The sequence below is a fragment of the Motacilla alba genome, chromosome 5 (genome assembly GCF_015832195.1).
Source record: "Motacilla alba alba isolate MOTALB_02 chromosome 5, Motacilla_alba_V1.0_pri, whole genome shotgun sequence".
Taxonomy (NCBI): domain Eukaryota; kingdom Metazoa; phylum Chordata; class Aves; order Passeriformes; family Motacillidae; genus Motacilla; species Motacilla alba.
The window spans coordinates 36,928,780-36,949,362 of NC_052020.1; the positions used below are offsets into that span (position 1 = coordinate 36,928,780).

A 20,583-nucleotide genomic window follows, 5' to 3' on the forward strand; every position below is an offset into this window, starting at 1 on the left:
TGCACCTTGTTTGCTGCAAGCGCATTCCATTTTCTGTTGAAACAGCCAAAATGGAAGAAAAGCTTAGCTCTCACATCAGCTTTAATAGAAGGTCACAGATGAAAGCAGTGCTGCCACTACAAGGAAGCAGACACAAATAAGGCTCTCTAAACTGGTTCTCAAAATCACATCTCCTTTTCCAAGCCAGTGTACACCCTGCAGCTGTGCTCACCAGAGATTAACTGGTGCTTTTAACTTCCTGCATAGCAGAAAAGGTTTCGAGGAGCACAATATTACAGAGGGTAGTTTTTCTAAACCAAACTCCTACAATCACAAACAAGAGAGGGGAAGAATAGATACTGAGAGGTACAAGTGGAGATTGTCTGTAAACCTTTACAGAAGACAGTGGGCAGATGGTAGGGATTTGCAGTGACACAGCTGTTTTTAAAAATAAAGAGCTGGAAGAGGAGAGGCATGATTACACGTACGTTTCTAAGCCTGCACACACAAGAATAAAAATTAAGCTAGCAGTGGGAAATTGAAGTTTGTATATTATTTTATAGTCCAAACTGACATTTAGAAACTTCTAAAAATAATCAGCAGCACCTTCAAGTTTCTTTTCCAGTCATTAGTTTTCTAAATATCTATGAAGCAAAGCTGACAACAGAAACATTAACTTACAATGAGTTATTTAAAACACAATCACAGAATTTTAGGAATGTAAAAATTACTTTCAGTACCTCAAATTAGCGCATTTTTTCTCTAAGCTTTACAATGTAAAAAGACAATTCTATGAAATCATTAAATGAACATAAATTACGTCACCTGTTTGAACTTCCTATGAAAAGATTTAATTTTTACCGTTGTATTTATTTTTCAGAGGTTACTAGTGGAATGCATAGATAAGTAATGCAAGAAAGAGTAAGATGTATGGGGATTATTGTAGATTGAACAGCATGGGAGGTGAGGCAGAAAAATGTTCAAATTCAACAGGGTCAAGCACTGGATAAGAATTTAGTAAAAATAGAACATTTTTAAACTAAACAGTATTTTTATTTAAAAACTTCAGATACTTTCATTCTTTTTTAATGCACATTTGTGCCCCACAGCCATAGAGAAGGCTTGTTAGATAAACAGTAAAGGTTATTTTAATGCACATTGTTAAAGTCTGCTTTCTCCAGAGAATCCAATGAAGCTGTTTATTCACAGCTTTGTTTACAAAATTAACTCTTCCAGATAACATATTCCTACATCCAAGAAATCTTAACAAGAGACATGCCACTGATACCAAAACAGTAGTATTTTGGTCTTTCTTCATGGAGTCAGTTTTTTCACACTACATCAGTTCACTTCCTTCCCTGTATTAGAAATGACTTGCCAGTGTAAACATACTTTTTTACATTTGCTATATAAAAGCCATCTAACTTTCTGAACACACGAGCTGGGATCCAACAAAAGAAAAAGGTTATCTAGAACCAGCCCACTAAAAATTTCTTTATATCCATCTCCAGAGCCACCGGTGCTGGCTCTTGCTACAGCTGGATATTGACCTGAATGGGCAGCAGATGAAACCTGTTACAAAAAATCCAGGTATTCCACAACTTCTTTCACAGTATCTGGGCTGCTCCCAGTCCAAAGACAACAAAGTGATTTAGGTGCTGTCTAGCACACAAACAAACTCAACAACTGAAGACATTTAAATTAATTTTATTTATACCAGGTTTTCAAAATCAGAAATATTTCAAAGAAGTTCAATAGACAGGTGCTACATTGATGATCTTTGATCCACCATTAGTGCCGTGTTCTCACTCTACAATCATTAACTCGCCACCACAAACTAAAGGGGACTTACATAAGTTTATAAAAAATAGGCAGACATGAAAATTTGGTTTATACTGGAATTGGCATAAGAGAGTAAAGCTTATTATCAAATTGTGGCAATTGCTGTAATCCATCACTTGTTCTGAGGGAATGGTAGAGAAGGAAAAGTCTTCCATTTAGCAAAACACTTTGGGTTTAAAGGAGCATACTCAAACTCCGCTTCACAATCTGACTAGGAGTGACTTTTACACTCAAGTCCATATAAATTTAAGCTTTGCACTTCTAAAATCGCCACAAGCATAAACCTCACTTGCACACTCTAGTCTTGGATTGATTTCCCTTTTCAGAGAAATCAAACCCATCTATCTATACCTCTTCCAGGATTTACCAAATCAAACAAAACTGCTGGCTTTGAAATATTTTTTTAGAAGAAAAATGCCATTTCTGCACAAGCTACTCTCATGAAAAATTTATGTAACATTTCTTTATCAATAAAATAACTGAAGCCAAGATATCCAAAAGTCACGTCTACACAGAGATACACAGAAGATATTCAACTTGAGAGGATTTTCCTCCACTTCTCGATCACAATGAGGCCCTCACCATTTTGCATAATGACAGAAAACAACAGCTGACAAACCATTTTGGAACAGATGCCAGCTGTCTCTCATTTGTTTTATAATTCAAACAGTAACAGTTCTGTAGCACTTTATTGGTTTTTGTTTTTTTGTTTTTTGTTTTTTTTTAAAAGCAAGCCATCTGAATTGGACCTCACATCAGTCAGTCAGTCATTCATTTCAAGAACAAACTGAAGGCAGGCTGATCCTTTTGGATCCAAAACTTTAATTTGGTAGGAATCTTACATAAAGACAGTTTGTGCTTCAATTTCATAGCTAGTTGGACTGAGTGAATAAACACCTAAGCTAGTTAAAAAAAAAAAAAGAACCTATAATATTCAACTAAGAAGCCACAGACATTTTTCCAGACTGCAGCAGAGACAAACAATAAATTTAAACACAATACTCCTTAAAAAAAGTTTACTACCTAAAATGAAAATTCAAATGGTTTATTAAAATTTAACATTTTCCATTTTGGCTTTTTTCTAAAGAAACAATTTATTCCTTGTGAAAAATCAGTTAAAAGATAATTTCATTTTACTGTACTGAAGTCAAGTTAAACATAAAGCACAAATATCTTTACATTAAACTGGGCTTTGCATACAACATGAATGATCAGAAATAGACTATTTTGAGGAATAAAACGTTGTGGGGTTGTTTTTTTTCATCTAGACAACATGCATACCATCAGTTATTTCGCAATCTTAAAAGGTACCTGAAAGGAGAGTTTTGTAGAACAAAACCAAGACTCATTAATACACTTAGTTAAGTCAGTGGTCATCATGCCTTTTTACTTAAATTCTAGTAAAGTTTAGTCTACATAGAACAGCAAACACAATGAAGTGTGCAAGTCATAGGGATAGCCAGAAGCCTGAAATAAAGTCTTAAAGTTCTACAGGACAAGAGAGCCTAAACACAGTACTACTAGGTTACTTAAACTACTGGGGGGGAAGGGGTGGGGGAAGAGAAAGTATTTGGATTATCTGCTTCCTTGTTGAAAAAGGGCTATGGACTGAACATAAAGAGCCTGCATTTAAAAGCTCCACAGTTCCACTCTACCAACTTTTTAAAATAAGGTAATGATAAAAGAGCATTCCTTCTAGCAGCATGTACAGTTCAGCTGCCAGTGGCTGCCTAACAGCGCTCCTTTATGCATACCAGGAGAATCATGTCCAGTTTTGCCATTTGTGGATAACGATGACAAGATACAAAAGCATGTGTTTGCCATAAATAGCTCTGGCTAACGGAGGATTGCTCACACAGAGCAGATCAAATTCTCTATAAGGAGAGCATTATTTGGCTCCCAGCCAAAACACGTCCCCTATGCAAGCCTCAGTAGTGGCAAACACTTTCCAGTTCTATTTACATAGAAGCTAACAAGTAGAACAGTTCATTTAGGCTAATTCTTGTACTGAGTCGGTCTAACTATAACACTGAAAAAACAAAAATTATTTCCCCGCTTCATACCCTGCATGTAACTGTTATTACACATCATCTTACCCAGGAAGACGGCGAGCTGTAAAAACTCGTGCAAGGTTTTACTCTGGCATGTAGAACTTTAAGAACATTCAGGTACAAAACACACTACATGGTTAATTACTTCGTATTTTTAAGTTTCTGACACAAGTGTTTCATGGAACTAATGGTCTCCAGTAGTGGTAGCTTCTTTACTTTATGGTAAAGTAGGAGCAGGTCCTTTATTGAATGGCCAGAACAGAGCCACAAAGTATTGTAAAGCAGTGCCTAGATCAGTATTAAAAAGTTGCATTATTCAATATGAGATTAATGATTGTTTACCTTTACAATACTTTCCACAGAAGTTATTTGAAATATGCTTAAACACTTAAAAACTATATTTTCCAATGAAAACAAGGCAACGTTCTGTAATAAGCCACAAGTTTTATTGCAACGTGGCCAGTTTTTGATCTCAAAGAACAATGTTCCATTTAAGGCTCTTTTTAATACAGAAATTGCCACCATGACTGATGTTTTACAAAACTTTAGTGTTTCAAGACTCATATGGTAAACAGATAACTTCTACTCCTGTTCAGTAGTGTACATTCAATGGAAAACGAAAGGCATCGTAACAGCTACTTCATTTATAAAGATATGCATGTAACAGGAATGAAACTGAGGTACTACAATAATTTGATGACACAGTTACAGCAACTTAATTGGCATTCCTTGGGGAGGGGGCGGGTCAAACATATTACAAAAAAGTGCTTTAAATGCATAGTGTTGTGTGCTGCCATGTCACAAAAATAGGCTTGTCAAGGCAGGTGAGGTGTATGAATGCACAAGAGCCTCATGGAACTGCAATCAAGTGCAACTGTAAGTAATACTGTAGAGAGTCTACCATCCGACCAGTGGACAATACTTTCAAGGCATTCGATTAGCTTACCCTTTGCTGTCTGCTAGACTATTTACATTAACTATCACATTCATTGAACATGTTGCAAGGAATGCCTGCAACGTCAGTTTTGGCCAAGAGTATGACGTGAAAGCATTCCTTGAATCCTACATAAAACTACCAGGATTAAACAGTCTAATGGCAATCACTGGTAGACTGCTTAACAATGACATCTCCTTCAGGGTGGTGGGGAAGGGACTTATTTTTTGAGGAGGGGAGGGGATGGGGAGACTAATACTATTCCAATTGAACGAGCTGCAGAAATGGAAGCTCCTTAGATCCAGATGGCACTTGTCTGTCTTTTTATAAGGGTTTTCCTTCAAGTGAAACTACCACGTTGCCTCCCAATTTCTCTCCAAGTGTTGAACGGTCCTTAATATCATCCAAACCATTTACTTGCCACTCATGTTTAATACCTGAAAGACAGATGGACAACAATGTACTTGTGAGAACCTCAACATCTAAATGGCACAATGGCTAACGAGGGAAACATTTTTAGGTCCATACCTGTAAATTTCTTTTTAATGGCATCTTTAGAGCTTGCGTAGATCATCTTGCTTTTTAAAGGTGCACTTTCAGGAGCCCTTTAAAGAAAAAAGTCAACAACAAAACAGTTACTAAGTCATCCAGTGGTAGCTCCAGAATATTCAATTTTGACAGCAAGCTTTGCTTTCACACACCAGAATATAAATACCAGGTCTTCTTTCTTAGATTCCTTTGTCTCATATGTGGCATCATACAAAGCGTATCGGCAATCATTCAAAGGTAGCAACTTCACAAAGGCTGTATAGGGGTCCTCCACAGTATCACCAATGTCACCAACCAATATCTGCTTTGCCTCCTCTACAATTATTTGTTTTTTGTCATCACTTAAGCAGAAGAGAACAGCTTTCTTTCTTTTTTTAATCTCTTCTGGGGTTGAAGATTTCCTTACTTTCATGTCATTAAAAACCTTTATGACTTCATCGTTCACTGTTACTCCAGAAGCCTGTAAAATGAGATCAAAGGAATAATTTAAACAGCAAAAATTAACACTCACTAGAAGAAGATGATAGCCCACAGTGCTAGATAAAGAAGTCTGCCTGCCCCCGTAAGAATAAAAATTCTATACTCAACCTGAACACACTATGAATTTAGTAAAATTTGCAGGACTGGAACAGAGGATATAAAGGAGGCGTGAATTCGGTAGTTTCTTGTTGTAGATCTCAGCATTTCCAGCTGCAGTTCTGGATAGCAGTTTCATACAACCAGTCACACAACTGTACTACTCAAACAGTTTTCCTTTACCTTATCATGCATTTGGCTTATTTGGGGGGAGGGGAAGAGGGAGTGATGAGGGGGTAGGAACTAAACATAGGAGAGGAGTTGGTAATTTTCGGTTGGGATAGGAGGGGGTGGGGTTTTGGTGGATAGATTTTTGTTGGCTTTTTTTTTTTTTTTAGTAGAGCAAACACTACAGCAGCAGCTCACATCCAGCACTGTCATGACTCTCATTTTGTTGAGGGAGGTAAGGCTCTACGAGGAACAGAAATGTTTTCTGCATTGTGTCAGCTTCAACACCGCGCCTCAAGAACTCCCGAATTTTACTTCATACTGCTGCGGGAGTATTGTTTGACTGCTCTTCGTTCATATAAAAATACCGATCACAACCGTACAGCTCTCTATAGGGCTCGCAAGCCGCTCAAAACAAGAGCCTAAATCAGCAAGGAAACAAAACACCGGCAGGGCAAACGGGGAGCTCCAGGCAAAATGAAAATAATTTAGCAAACCCCGCTGCGAGCGAGCAAGCGAGCTCAGCCCATCTGCAGCGCCCTTGCTCTCGGTCCAGCAATTACATCTGCCGAGGCAGGCGCTGCCAGCGCAGGCTGCCCGGGGATGGAAGGCAGGTGCTCGCAGGGAGCCGCCGGCTTTGTCCCCGGGCCCCGCCGGCCCCTCTGCCCGCTTTGTTCGCGGAGACGGAGGGAGCCCCGCCGGCCCGCGCCCTCCGTCCTGCGCGCCGACACCCCCGCCCCGGCCCCAGCGCTCCCTCGCGGCCGCTCCCGGCCGCCCCTCGGGCCTGGGCACCGGGCGGCCGCGGCTCCTCGGGAGGAGCGCGGGTCCCCTCTCTCCGCGCCCACCGCCCCTCCCCGCACCGCCGGCTACTCGCACGCCCGGGCGGTGCCGCAGGGAGCGCTGCGCCGCCCGCCCGCCCGCCCGGCCGGGCCTCGGGCCCCGGGCCCCGGCCCCGGCCCCGCCGCCCGCAGCTGCCCCGCGGCCGCTCCCGCGTCCCCTTCCCCCCGCACCCGGCTAAAATTAGACTAAAATGGCCGCCGGAGGCCGCGGGGCCGCGCCGGGCCGGGCCTGCTCTGCTCAGCCTCGCTCGGCTCCGCCGGGCCGCGCCAGCCGCCCGCACCGCCCTCCCCGCCCGGCCGCGCCGCGCCGCCCTTACCATGGCGCCGGGTCCCGGGGCGGCGGCGGCTGCCTGCGGTGCGGGGCTGCTGCACGCAGAGAGCGCTGCGCTGCGCTGGGGGCGAGGCGGGCGGGGACTCGGCCGGGCGGGGGATGAGCCGCAGCGGCCGGGGAGGGCCGGTCACATGGGCCGCGCCGCCACCACGTGCCGCCGCCGGGCCGCGCTGGGCCGGCCCCCGCGGGGTAGGGCCCGCAGGCGGCGGGGACAGCTCGCCCGCCCGCCCGGCGCAGGCGGCGTCAACGGCGGACTGCGGGTGTCTGGCCCGGGCCCCGGAGCCCCGGGCGGCCCCTTCGGCGGGCCCCGGCAGCGGCCGGATGCTGCTGAGGGGGCGAGGCGGCCCCTCCGCTGGGCTCGGAGCACCAGCGTCAGGCCGGGGCACGATGGCGGCGCGGCTGCTCTGAGCCAGCCAGCGCTGCCCGCCCTGCCCCGCACCGCCCGGCGCTGCTCCCCCGGCCCAGGCGCTTTCCGCTGCTCTAAAGGGTTTGCCCCCTGATCGTGGTTCACGGTTCGTGGCCGGGCGCTGTCAGGCTGCCCGCTGACGCCCCACCAGTCGGCACAGGCGGCGTTGTGCCGCTCCCGTGTGCCACGCCGCCCTGTCCTTGCTCGAAGAGGATCTGTGCTGCTGCCCCGGGCTGTGCAGGGAAAGGCCCTGGGCACGAAGGGACTTGGCACAAAGAGTGCTCTTTCTGCGGTCTTGGCAGAGCTGCTCAGACAGTGGGGCGGGACGCAGCACGTAGGGCGGGAGGTGTATTAAAAGATGAGAAAATTACTTACGGGAAAACAAGGAAAGACAGCTCTCCCGAGTGTTTTACTGTTCCATACTGAGATGGACAATGCTTCAGGCACAGGGCAACAAACACAGAGCATTTTATCTAGCCCATCCAAGTGGACAAGAGGATTCTCAGTCCTATGTGGCTCTGCACCCTGAATTGGTTTGTCTGAGAACCAAGAAATCCTAAACATTGAGGACCTCAAGGAGCCGTACCTGTGAGTCTTCAGCCTGCATTGTGACCAGCCAGCTCTCTCTTCCCCAAACCTTGAACTGCTACCAATATGGTGGTAGAAACTGACAAGCCAGTGTTTGTCAGCACATGTGAATGTGTATTAGATTCCTCTATGTGTTTTAGATACATGTATATTCGTATATTCATACTGCATTGTGTGAGGGATGTGTTGACATTTCTCCCCCTCAGTTCTCCATTACTATATATTACCGTGTTGGTCAGCTGAGACACTATGTTTCCAATATCCTTTTTCAGTTACACCCGGCCCTCTAGGTATATCTTGCCCTCTGGATGCAGAATTCAAGATTGACTTGCATCATCAATATTCAAAATTTGATCCATCAGCCTTGAAATCACTAATCCAGAGCTATATTTACCCCTCAGCTCCTTACAGCAACATGTTCAGGACTTCCTGCTGCCACTGAGCTCTGTTTGACTCAAGTCTTTTTTCCAGATGATGGCCACTTACTTTTGCTGCCTGTGCGAGTGCCGTCAATGTGGGACTCAGGAAGGAGTACCCTTATTGTATATTTGGCAAGCAGGTGTAGCTGTGCTCATGTGCAGTACATCCTCTGGTGCTACTGACCACAGTTGCTGCCATGGGCTCAGCAAACTTCTTCCAACATGTGCGCAAGACCGGGAATCTGCTGTGTGTGAGTGCCCTAATCTCGTGCCCTTGCCGAGCACCCTCAGCCACCCACATGGGGCCTCTGCACTGCATATCCCAGGCTCCTAAAATGTAAGGTGTGGAGTTACCAGCTCCAGAGTTGCGTGGCTCGATAGGTGCTCCAGGATGACAACTGCAAAACTCTGCATGACTCACCCTCTGTTTTTAACACCATGGAAACCGAATAATGAATCAGAAGTGCTTGCTACTCTCTTCATCTCACAAGGTGCATACTTGAGGTACCCAGGCACTGTGCTGCTGATGCACATCAGTGACTGATACTTGGCAGTCACCAGAGTACAGAAGCAGCACAGGCTGAAGGAGGAGTATTTTCTGACTTTACAGAAATCTCTGACACAGAAATGAGTTTGCCGGAGTCGGAGAGCATTTCTTAGAGGTGAAAAACAGGTCACAGGTAAACAGAAAGGGGCTTCTCATTTTCAAGGAAATGAATTTTGAACTCCCGGTGACTGCAGTGATCAGAGAAGGAGTTTGCGACAGAGCCCAGTGGTGAACTTTGGAGGCCACAGAAATGGCCAGTATCCAGCCAAAAGCAGTAATGACCAAGCAAATCTTATTGCTGAAGCACACTCAGACAAAGCTGGTTCCTCACTTCAGCATCTCACTGCGCTCGGGAAGCATCGAGTTTCACTACCCCTATGCCACAAGACCTGCATCCCACCAGGCACCACCGAAATAGCCCAATGATTCAGAGAGCCCAGCAGCAGCACTAAAAGCTTTGTGAATGATACCCTCTGTGGAGTGCATGCCTCTGAGGAAGCCCTCCAAGGCTCCCTTCACCCTCTGTGGATGGAAGCAATGACTCACTGTGAAGCAGGAGGCACTCTTTGTTTGGATTCAGCTCCTGGGTGCTCGTTAGTGAGAAATTATTATAATCGACTAAGCTGCCTTATGCACTGAAGCTCTTTGGTATCACAGTCCTTTCCTGTAGTACGCTGTGCATCCTATTTGTTTTTCTGTCGTCCTCGCTGAGCTCAGCGTTACCACTTCAGCTTCATTTCCCATGGAAGCAAGGCCTCTGCTTGGCCTCCGCAGGGATCCCCGCTCTCACTTGGGCTAGTCCTCGTCTCAGCAACTTTTTAACTTGTTAGCTTGTTTGAGTTAAATCTGACAGAAGAATAGAGGTCACAAAAGTAATTAAGATCCTTGATTAAGTAATTAAATTTTATAAAAGAATCCATTTGGGATAGAAGAGAGTGGGGCTATATGTCTACCAGTCCAATTCAGGAGCCTGTTGGTTTCTGCTAGGGGCATAGGAGCTCTTATGGTGTAGCCAGGTTACCTTCAAGAGGACTAAGCAGAGAGAAAGGAAAAGCAGAGAAACTTGCATAGATGCACACTGAAATAACAGAGAGTCTTAATACCATTAAGTTCAAAAAATCAACCTCTCAAGGGAGAGAAATCCATAGGAAACTGCATCTGATGAGATCTCTTGCTCAGGACACTTCTTTTCCCCCTTTGCTGTCCTGCGTACACCTGCAAAATATCAAGTTTCCCTCTAACAATTCTGTATTTTCTGTGGGAGAGCAAAGAAAGCCAAACAAAGTCTAACTTTTGGTAGCGTAAGAGAGTATTAGAGAAAAGCTGTGAAATGCTAACACTGAATTTTTCTCTCTCCATACATTGCAGATACATTCCTCAAAAAAAAAAAAAAAAAAAAAAAGAGAGAGAGAGAAAAAAAGAACAAAACAAACAAAAACCCAGCCAATTTCCCCAAAACAAAAACAAAAACAAAACAAAAAAACAACAAAAAAAGAAAAAAAACCAAAACCAAAACAAACAAACAAAAAAAACCTCAAAAAACCCACAAGCAAAAAAACCAACAATAAATAATAAATATATTCGACTGTTAAGCTGTGGACCCTGGCAGGATTTTGCTGCAAGTAAGGAAGGCTTGCAGTGCGTCCCTGTGAGGTAATTCCAGGAGCCCGAAGCGAGGGGCAGTGTGCGTGTGCTAGTGTGAGGCACGGATCCCCAGCGAGCCCCGCAAGGGCAGCTCCAGACTCCACCGCCCCTTTTCCACGGGTCTCTGCTGCTGGTTTAAGCGGTCTCGCCACCGGTGCGGCCCCAGAATCCCTCCGGGGCTCCCTCCCTCGCCGCCCCTGGCGGAGGCTCGGCGGGGCAGCGGGCGAGCGGGGCGCTGGCTGCGGGCAGTCGGTGCCGCCCGGTGGGCTCTGCCCGCGGCGAGCCGAGCCCGTTGCGTCACCGTCACCGGGAGCCGCCCGTGCCAGGACATTCCTGGGGTGAGTCACGGCCCGGCTGCTCCCGCTGCCGCCACCTCGCAGCCCCGGCCCGCCAGCTGCTGCCCCAGGGGTGGCAGCGCTGCCCGCCTTCCCGCCGCCTTGCCCGGCCACCGCCCGGGGCTCCGGGAGCCTTGCCCTCCCCCCCGCTGGCGCGGCGAGGGGATGCGCTGCGAGAGGCGGCGTGCGCGGGCCCCGGGCGGCGGTGCCGGCCTGAGCGCTGTGATGCTTCACTCGGGTTCGGCAGCCTCTTCCCCTGCCTAGTGGGGAAGGCCCTTTTCAGCCCGGGCAGGGATGCGGCTGAGGAAAAGCTCCTTTTTTTCTCCGCCTCGCTTGCAAGCTCGTCAACCATCCGCGTTCCCTGGACGAGCTGACCTGGTTGTCGTATGCCAGAAGGGCGAGCAGGAGGAGGCAGCAGGGAGCGGCACCAGCATAAGCCAGCAGGGATGCTGGAGGAGCAGCAGCCACATGTTTTGCGGGGCAGGGTGGAATTCCCCCTCTCTGGTAACTCACACGTGTCACTGAATCACACCGCCGGGCAGCCACGGGCCTGTCAATGGACAGCAAAAGAGAGATTTAATTAAAATGTTATGTCTTGTAATGACATCATGTTAGGGATGGTATTTAAACACAGCAAAAAAAAGGAAATAAAAATTCGTCCTGTGAGAGAAACACGAAAAATAATGGCAGAACAGAACAAAAAAATTCCCCCACAGTTTAAAATACAGGGAAACTTTGCTCAGCCTTATTAATAAAAACAGAAGATAAAAATTACCTTTACGTAATTAGCACATATTCGACTTTTCCAAGGCTTTACACATTTGTAGCACTAGAAGAAATAGCTACTGTTTATCCTGCTAGCCTTTGTAATTCCTGTATGCCCTACAAAATGTGTCTCCAACTGCTGCAGTGCCCTTCTGCTATGCACATGCATAAACAGCACTTAGCAATTTTTACAGTTTCCCCATGTCTTACAAAATGAGTGATAGTCCATATGCTGGGAGTCTCCAAGTTTCTGTCCTCAAGCTTAGAAAGTCAAATTCTGCTGCCGCTTATGCTAGGATTTTAGTAAACTCAACCACAGCACAGAAGCTGAAGGTTTTGTTTCTTTTTAAAATCAGAAGAGAGATAAAAGTGTGGTTTCTTTCCTTACTCTACTGTGGCTCAACAGTTGGTTCTTTGCTCACAATATTATATTAATTATATTCTATTATATTACATATTATATTCAGTATCTAAATATAATAAATCTTACACAAAGAAGAAGTAAGGACAGCAGTAGTGTTATTGAAGTGCACATCTACAATTCTCTTAGCAGTGAGTTCATCTTGTTTATGTTTCTGAAAACCTGTTGAGCCACAGAGCAGCGACTCCTCTCAGCAGACGAGCATGACAGCTGGACAGGGTCATTTCTTGAACAGCCTCAGCCTGGTTTGCAGGACAACTGCCAAAAGTTAGGATACAGCCAGCCATCTCAGCAGATGGCACAGTTTAAACTGGTGCACCTCCAGGAAAAGGTGGCGATGGTTTCCAAAAGCTCTTTTCTTTTCGGATAGGTGCGTGCAGACCTTTGAGTTGCTGGGGCTGGCACATAACGTGTGTAATGGTTCAACTTTGTTATGTTCTTTTTTACAGAAGAGCCCCCCCTGAGACAGGGTTCCTGGTAGGACAAGGAATCCTTGTTTTCCTGTGCCTGGACAAGTGCAAAGCAGTACTGTACAAAGATTGTACAGATATTTCAGGCATTGATCCCAAGTCTTCCAGGCTTGGCCTGATTCTGCTACTAACCTTCATTGCTCTGTGCTCCTTTTCCTGCTGGGGTTATGTCATCATGTTGGAATAATGTCCTTGGGAAACGGACTGTTTCTAATCATGATCTGCACTTCTATGGTATTGCAGGTCTGATTTAAGGAGACTGAGATTTCTTTTAAATACAAAAAAGAATCACTAGTAAAGGATCAAATACTCTCCAGGAGATAGACGAAGCCATGCCTAAAGCACGAAGATGGCAGGGATTAATTCATATGGCCTGTTTTGATTGGAAGTTGTAAAGGTCAGACAAAAAGGAGGACACACACTTTTGGTTCTGGAGTTTTAATACTCTTAAAATTGCTCCAGACAGATCTCGGACTCAGTTTGCAGCATTGCATCTGATCGAAAGGAAATTCTGTTTGATGAAGGTTGACCCCAAGGGTTGGTTCTGAGAAATCTCTTAAAAGCAGCAACTATGGAAACAAAAGATGCACCGTCTAAACCTATTCAAGCATTTCAAAGCCCCCTCACAAGATATGGTGCTTAAAGAGTTGATAGCGCCTTTTAAAACCACTAAGTTTTTCTTTTTCAGACAGCAATCTGAAAATAGAACTTTAGCTCAGCCCAACACGCTAAATACATGAGTTGACATCACTTTCTGGTGGTTGAGGATGGGCTTTAGGATGACTGAGGCCCAGGAATATTTATAACCAGTGCTGGATCGTGGGCCCTGTCGGTCAGTGCAGAAGTGTCCTCTGGTGACAGCAGTGCTCACGAGCTGTGCCAGGACTGCAGAGCCCAGCATGTGACCGATGGTGGGATCTGCACAGGAATGCTCATGAAAAGCAACTATGAAGCCCCACGCTGCCCAGAGTCAAATGCAGCACTGCCATCCAAACCCCAAACATTTTAGCATCCTGGCTCCCATTTCTGCCATTTTGAACACAGAATTCACAGCAGCTGAGCCACAGCACTGCTTGTCTCTTCAAAGTCCTTTCCTCTCCAAGCTAATTTTATCTGTAGGGTGCTCAAAGGAAACAAATTAGAAAGCACGTAGATTATAATACACATTCTTATAGGACTGTTAACCTAGGAACTATCAATAGAAATCCTAAATATATTGGTAAGACAAGACTAGCAAATTGACAAAGCTGAAGTTGGACTATGTGCTATCCTAGCAGAGCAAGGTAATCCTTGTAAAGGATTCCTTCTAACCTTGTTACAGGGAAATTATGGGACAAGCATGACATTTTCAGTGCCTCCATATGGCATGGTTAAACCAGGCAGCACAAGCACCAGAATAACCCCAGACCACGATGCTGTGACACAGTGCTGGTGCAGCAGCTCTATGTTAGTTAAATGGAGACCCTTTCTTTCATGGTTCTTTGAAATCAATCTAAGGAAAGAGACGAACAACAGCAGAGAAGACAGAAGTGAAAGCTGATCTTCCATGGCCATCGGCCAGTGTTTTGGAGAGTATGCTGTCATGTAACATCCTTGTAGGAAACTTGGCCCAATCAAACATTTCTCTCATCAAAAGCGAGTGACCTGAACAGCTGGATAAACGTTGTGAGCAAGCAGGGAGGCACAGGCAGAATGCTGGAGCTTTGCTGCCTTCTCCCCCCTCTGGCAAAGGCTGCGGGACATCGAGTGGGCTGAGCACCTCCAGCCTGGCCGGCTGCTGCGTACCCAGAGCCGCTCACAGGGCAGCCACTGATACAGCCCTGTCTTTGGAGACCCGGGAAACACTTTTTTTCTTTCTTTCACCCCTAAAAAAATGTGAAGGTTGAGTTGCACCTAAAAAAATATATATATATATTTAAAATTAATTTCAGCAGTGTTCCAGGAAAGAAGCACTACAAACGCAGGAAACTGATATAATATGGTAAAGAAACAAATCTAAAGTTTATCTCAGTGCACTTTTTGGAAAATACATGCAGTCTGTGGCTTTCTGCCCCAAGAACATTTCAGGTGTAGCTTGTATTGATGTGCATTTTAATGCACTCCAAAAAATGCCTTCCATTACCTGAAGGAATCCTACAAGAAGGCTGGAGGAAGTCTTTTTACAAGGGCATGGAGTGGCAGAACACTACCAGAGAGCAGGTTTAGACTACGTAAGAGGAAGAAATTCTTCACTGTGAGGTTGGTGAGGCACTGGAACAGGTTGTCCAGAAAAGTTGTGGCAGTGTTCCCTAGCAGTGTTCAAGGCCATGTTGGATGGGTCTCTGAGCATCCTGTTTTGTCCCTGCCCATGGCAGCAGGGTTAGAACAAGATGATTTTTTGAGGTCTCTTCTAACCCAAGCCACTCTTTAAGTTCCAGGATTCATGAATGATAACCATTGTTTTAATAGTCAGTGACGTAGAGCAGTTAAAACCCCAAACTTTGCCTAACTATTCACAAATACACAAACGTATTTTAGGGGTGGTGCTACGTCAGCATCCCTATTGGGAAACAAGCTAATCAGTTTACTTACCTGTCTTTATAAATTTTTTCTGATTTGCAGCACAAGTTATTTTACCTTTTGCATCAGTCTTAATCCAGACATCATCTTCAAACCTGAGTGCCCTGAAATGGGAAGCATTCTTATTGGCAGTAATTGGACGTTCTCTGAGGAGCTTTTACACAGGCCTGAAACTGGACATATACTCAACTGAGCACTTCAAAGGCAAGGTTTTAATAGCACCGTCTAAGGAAGCACCAAATTAAGGGAAGCGGGTAGCTGATGAAGGGCAGGAGGAAGAATACATCACTTGGTAGCAGGCTGAGAAATCTCAGAATATCCCCTTGCAGCAGGCTGGGTAAAGCACCAGGAGCAGCTCTGCAGAACTAGACTATGTCACTATTGTGAAGATCAAGGCACTTCAGCAGTGCAAGGGAAAGATCTCTCGGAGTTACAGCCAAATGCTGTACAAGAGACTTCCTGCAGTTGTCTGGACACTGGCAACTTAGAGTGAGAAGTCTCTTAGAGGGCAGAAATAGTCCTTGCTAGTCCTCAGGAAGCATTATCTAGAATCACTGTGATCAGTTACAACAGGGATCCCCAATAGGTAACGTGATCAGTGGTAGATATTATTTATTGAATACCAACAGATAAAACATGAAAGAGACAAGATCACCACAGGGTAAGGGTTAACTCAGTGGTTACATCAATGATTCATAAACCACAAGTGTAATCTCCTAAATCCTAAAGTACCAGATTACCAGTGCAGCACAAACATGGTGCTGGCTAGGACTCTGACATGGTCTGCTGTCCCCAGAGACCTGCTCCCTGCACATGTCCATGGATGGCTCTTCACTTCTGCACTGTGCCAGATGCAGGGACAGCTGGTTGTGGGGCAGCTGGTGACTGCAGTGAGTGCAGTGGGGCTGTTCAGGGTCTGCCTCCCTATATGTACATTCAGGCTGTTTTTCAGCTGCTACATACTGGTTTCTAATGCCCATATTTGCTAAGATTATGCTAAGATCATCTTTTTTTATTGTTAATACTAGTTTAAGTGCTCTGTGCTAGATCCTTAAAACCTCACCCCTCCACAAAGGAGGCATCCAGTAGTGGGTGCTAGGGCACCGGCCCCAGCTCATACCCCTCACAAAGAAGAGTGCTAGCTCACATCTGTCGTGGGCTGCCAGACCAAAGCAGCACAAGCTTTCCAGCATTGTTACAGGCTTCCAGAAATCAGACTTCCAGCAGGTGAATCTGACACTGGATATGCCAGTCAAGGTCATCACCTGCTCCTAATGCAGGTGAAGGGACTTGATACAACAAATCCTAGATACACTGGTGCTGACACCTAAACATGAACAGCCAGTATCAGCTTGACTGCAGCCACCACAGAAGGCTGCAGGCAGCATTTGAAGTGGCCTTCTCCTTGTGACCTCATCCCTGCTTGGGTAGGAAGGGCTGCTTCTAGTACCAGCAGTCACTGTAGGGATGGGTCTTCTGCATCTTTGGTAGCCTATGGTGGTCAGGAGGTGAGCAAGCTGTCTTTGAGAAAATGCTGGTGTTTCCTGGACAAGAGAATCCTTTGGGCTGGGAGCCCAAAGGGACTGGTCCCATGGCTACTGAAGAGTTATGCACAAAAAAACATGAGAAGAAATTGCCTAGGGCAGTTACTCGGCTCTGACACGAATGAAAGGGGCAGAATTTGCACAGCAGGAAAAGCAGCTGGTGTTGCAGTATCCGGATACATGCCAGGGCTAAGATCTATGGGAGCTACCAAGAACGGCAAGACTTTCACTCTTGATCTTGTTAAAATGCTTAGAGCACAGATGCTACACTTGAAGCTCAATGAAGCCTACTGCCTGTTTTCTGTAAGAGTCTGGTATAGCCTCATCAGTCTGAATCCGAGACAAAGCTGTTCACACTTAGCCATTCTGACACCTTGGTGAAAAACTTTTGCTTGAAGCCCCTGACAGATACTGTACAGATCTTACTCTGACGGTAACATCAGGTGGGATGGCTGATCATGGTAACACACTTTCAGGGGGAAAAGATGGATGAGGAGCATGCATATTTCAGCCCCTAAGACAAGGAGGGAGATGGAAGTAACTCCCCTGTTCCCAAAGGCCATAAAAAAAGATATCCTGACACAACCAAGAAAAAGCATCACTGAAGTCTGGAAAAGCTTCAAAGAAAGTACCAGATCAGGCAGTCTGCTCTGAGGAACGTGGTTCATGCCCCACAAGCACCACTAGAGCCAAGGACAGTCAGAGCTGAACTGCACATACGGCAGACAGGAGTATTTTAAGCACAGCTGCTCAAAGCAGAATAGTACCTCCTGTATTTCACTTTCAGTGTATGTAAGTGAGGCCTCAGGCTTGCAAACTTAAAGGGAAATTTGTAACTTTGCTAAGCACAAGCATACAAACACCATTGTCATAAGCAGAGATTTGGGTTGAACTGTTCCCACTCGCTCTATCCTAACCCAAAATTATAGCTGTGTTGTTGAGGGGATGCTATTGAAGGAAATAATAAATATTGAAGGAAAAAGAGTGATAGGAATGAACAGCTGGGAGTAGGTTCGGAACAGAAATTATTTAAATTACATCTGCCACAGATAGACTTACTCAGCTCACTGTGCCCCTCCTCAAAATGTATTCACATTCAAGTCAATGGGGATTATTCATGTGAACCAGAACGAGCACAACTGTTTGTGCAACCTACTAGTCAGGACTTTCACAGCCTCTCAGGACTGGACAGATGCAGGGGTATCAAGTAAAACTTATACCCTGCAACCAAGTCTTCTGCTGCTCATATTCCTTGCAGAATTTAGTATTCTTTACTGGGAGCATTTCTTTGGTGAGAACAAAAAATGTCTCTTAAATCTAGACAGAGATGTCAGCTCTGAACTGACAGCTTTCTGTGGAAAGCTTCCACAGAAACTCAGAAGTATTAGCCAACATTTCTGAACAACATCCCTCCCCCTTCTCATTCTTATAATTTTTTAAAATTCTTTAAAAAAACCCCAACCCACAACTGCAACACTTTGAACTGATCAGTCTCCTATCCACCGCCATCCATTCCCTGAACTCAAGACAATGCCCATTCTCACCAACTCTTCAGGCAAGGTAAGCACTACAGCAGCCAAAGAAAGCCCACAACTACATAGCGAGTAATTGTAAGGAGCATATTCAGATTTTAACCCTTTAGCACAAGCTGTGTAAACACAGGGGGAAAGATGCTGCTGCAGCAGCAAGCTTCATGTTTCAGTTTTTCCTACTGCTCCTTCCTATTCCCAGACTTCCACTCCATACTTTTTTATCGGATTATGGCATGAAGAGGGCAGGACTGACTTAAACCTATTAACTCAAACTGAGCTTAATAAATTTAAATTAATACATATTGAAAATAAATCTATCAAGCATACTAAGGATACTTCAGAGAAGCTGCTGGTCAGCCGAACAAATCTGTGAGGTTTTATGCATTAGAGATCCAAACTAAAGATCCATCCAACTTACACTACTCACGTTCTGCCGTACATACTGATGGGACACTTGCATCCCTCAGAGCCCCGGTGTCACAGTGGCTGCAGCTGCCCAGAGTGCTGGCCGGGGCACTCATATTGGAACCAGATTCGGCTGTGTTGCCTCCAGCAAACTGTCCTCATAAGTTAATGGGAAGGTGGTGTAGCAGTACAACTCAAGAGGAAGTCCAAGCTCAACATACTTTGAAAAAATGTGTCATTTTATTTGTACACTTCCAAAGTTGAATGCAGAAATTTAAGAGTACAGTCCTGCAAATTTACTCATTGCTAGAAGAACTGCCAGGGACACAAGAAGGTACTTATTGATTGATCATCAAGTCAGAGGGGAAAAAACAAACAAACAAACAAAACCCCACCCTCCAAAATTTAAAAAGTTATGGGACTTTTTTTTTTTTTTGCCCCAAGTACAAATTTTATAAATACAAAACAAATTCACAAATTACTTTGAATGCTAAATAAATATCTACTTAATAAACTCAGACCGAATACCTCCAGCCAGCACTGGTACAGTACTTGAAAGATATGCAGTTGTACTCATTAGTGTTGAGAAGATAAGCTCAAACAAGTTTTAACAACACACACAGTTTCTTCAACTGTGCTACAGCAGAAGATTTTCTCTGAGTTGATAAAGCCCTCAATACCACAGCTCCTACAAAATCTAGAGGATGAAACAACGTTATTTTTGTGCAGGAAAAAACAAAGTACTTCTGGAAGATATCTGGACACATGAATGTATTAAAAATGTACAAAACCTCTGTAAACCAGTACTGTATCCAGTACATCTATCAAAATTATTAGACACTGAATAAAACTGTAGCAAAGGTAATCTTTCCTACATTCTCCTGAGTGCTTAATATTATATTGAGAATATAGTGCAGGCCACACTTCAAGGTGGTTAAACAGTTGTTATTGCTTTAAATAGACATGACGACTGCGTAATTTAACAATCCATTTTAATGAATGTAATAAATTCCCTCAAAAAATCCTTTGGAAGGCAGAGGTTAGATTCGTGACTTCTTTGCCGCGGGAGCGGTGTGGTCCACGTTACCAGATGTGATCGGAAGTCCAAGCTTTTGAGCCTGAATGTGGAAGAAAGCTTGAAGTCTAGTTCCAGCTTTTGCTTCACTTGTGTTACGAGGGTTGTATTCAAAGCAGTTCGAAAACATCAGCTCAATATCTTCAATGAATTCAGCTAGGGAATGAAATAAATTAATTTAGCATGTTTCAAGCCATCAGACAGCAGTCTGATAAACCAGTATGACACCAATAAATTAGTACAGTGATCCTATGCAGAGCTGCAACACAAAAACGTCTTTAGGTGTATCAAGTTTCTATCACTGTATCGGTGCTGTTCTGTGTCAACATTCTTCCGTTCCTCTGATGAGCAATACAACAAATACAAATTGGAGACAGGAACAACAGTGCCTTTTCTAATTATTCCATCAGTGTCACTCTTTGATATTAAAGGCTTGAGAATTACCAGAAGTTTCAGAGCTGCCTATTTCTTACCTATCCATCATGTATGTTAGTAGGAAAGGAACTATGTTCAACAAATTGTATTTTTAAAAATATTAGTAACTGCTCCTTTAAAAAACCCAAAACACACCACAAAACCCCCAAGCAAACACAATTTCAGCTCT

General features: G+C 44.7%; 2 protein-coding genes across 4 annotated transcripts in view; both read right to left on the bottom strand.

Moving 5' to 3' along the window:
- Positions 1 to 1,670: 1,670 nt before the first annotated feature.
- CFL2 (cofilin 2) lies at positions 1,671 to 7,390 on the bottom strand. The gene is made up of 4 exons (XM_038139120.1): positions 7,256 to 7,390; positions 5,508 to 5,815; positions 5,335 to 5,411; positions 1,671 to 5,243 (listed from the first exon to the last, which is right to left on the bottom strand). The coding sequence occupies exons 1-4, from the start codon at positions 7,256 to 7,258 to the stop codon at positions 5,131 to 5,133; spliced, it is 501 nt and encodes a 166-aa protein (XP_037995048.1). The 5' UTR covers positions 7,259 to 7,390; the 3' UTR covers positions 1,671 to 5,130.
- Positions 7,391 to 19,116: 11,726 nt separating this feature from the next.
- BAZ1A (bromodomain adjacent to zinc finger domain 1A) overlaps positions 19,117 to 20,583 on the bottom strand; it is a 64,616-nt gene continuing 63,149 nt past the window's right edge. For all 3 annotated transcript variants that reach the window (XM_038137594.1, XM_038137591.1, XM_038137592.1), the window contains one exon: positions 19,117 to 20,135. In XM_038137594.1, coding sequence (XP_037993522.1) covers positions 19,945 to 20,135 — 191 coding nt within the window. In that variant the 3' untranslated portion in view covers positions 19,117 to 19,944. The remainder of the gene's footprint in view (positions 20,136 to 20,583) is intronic.

Coding starts and splice junctions, on each gene's coding strand:
- CFL2 (XM_038139120.1), bottom strand. Junction 5,412..5,507: donor GACCTGGTATTTATATTCTG/GTGTGTGAAAGC, acceptor TTTTCTTTAAAG/GGCTCCTGAAAGTGCACCTT. Junction 5,244..5,334: donor CATTAAAAAGAAATTTACAG/GTATGGACCTAA, acceptor TCTGTCTTTCAG/GTATTAAACATGAGTGGCAA.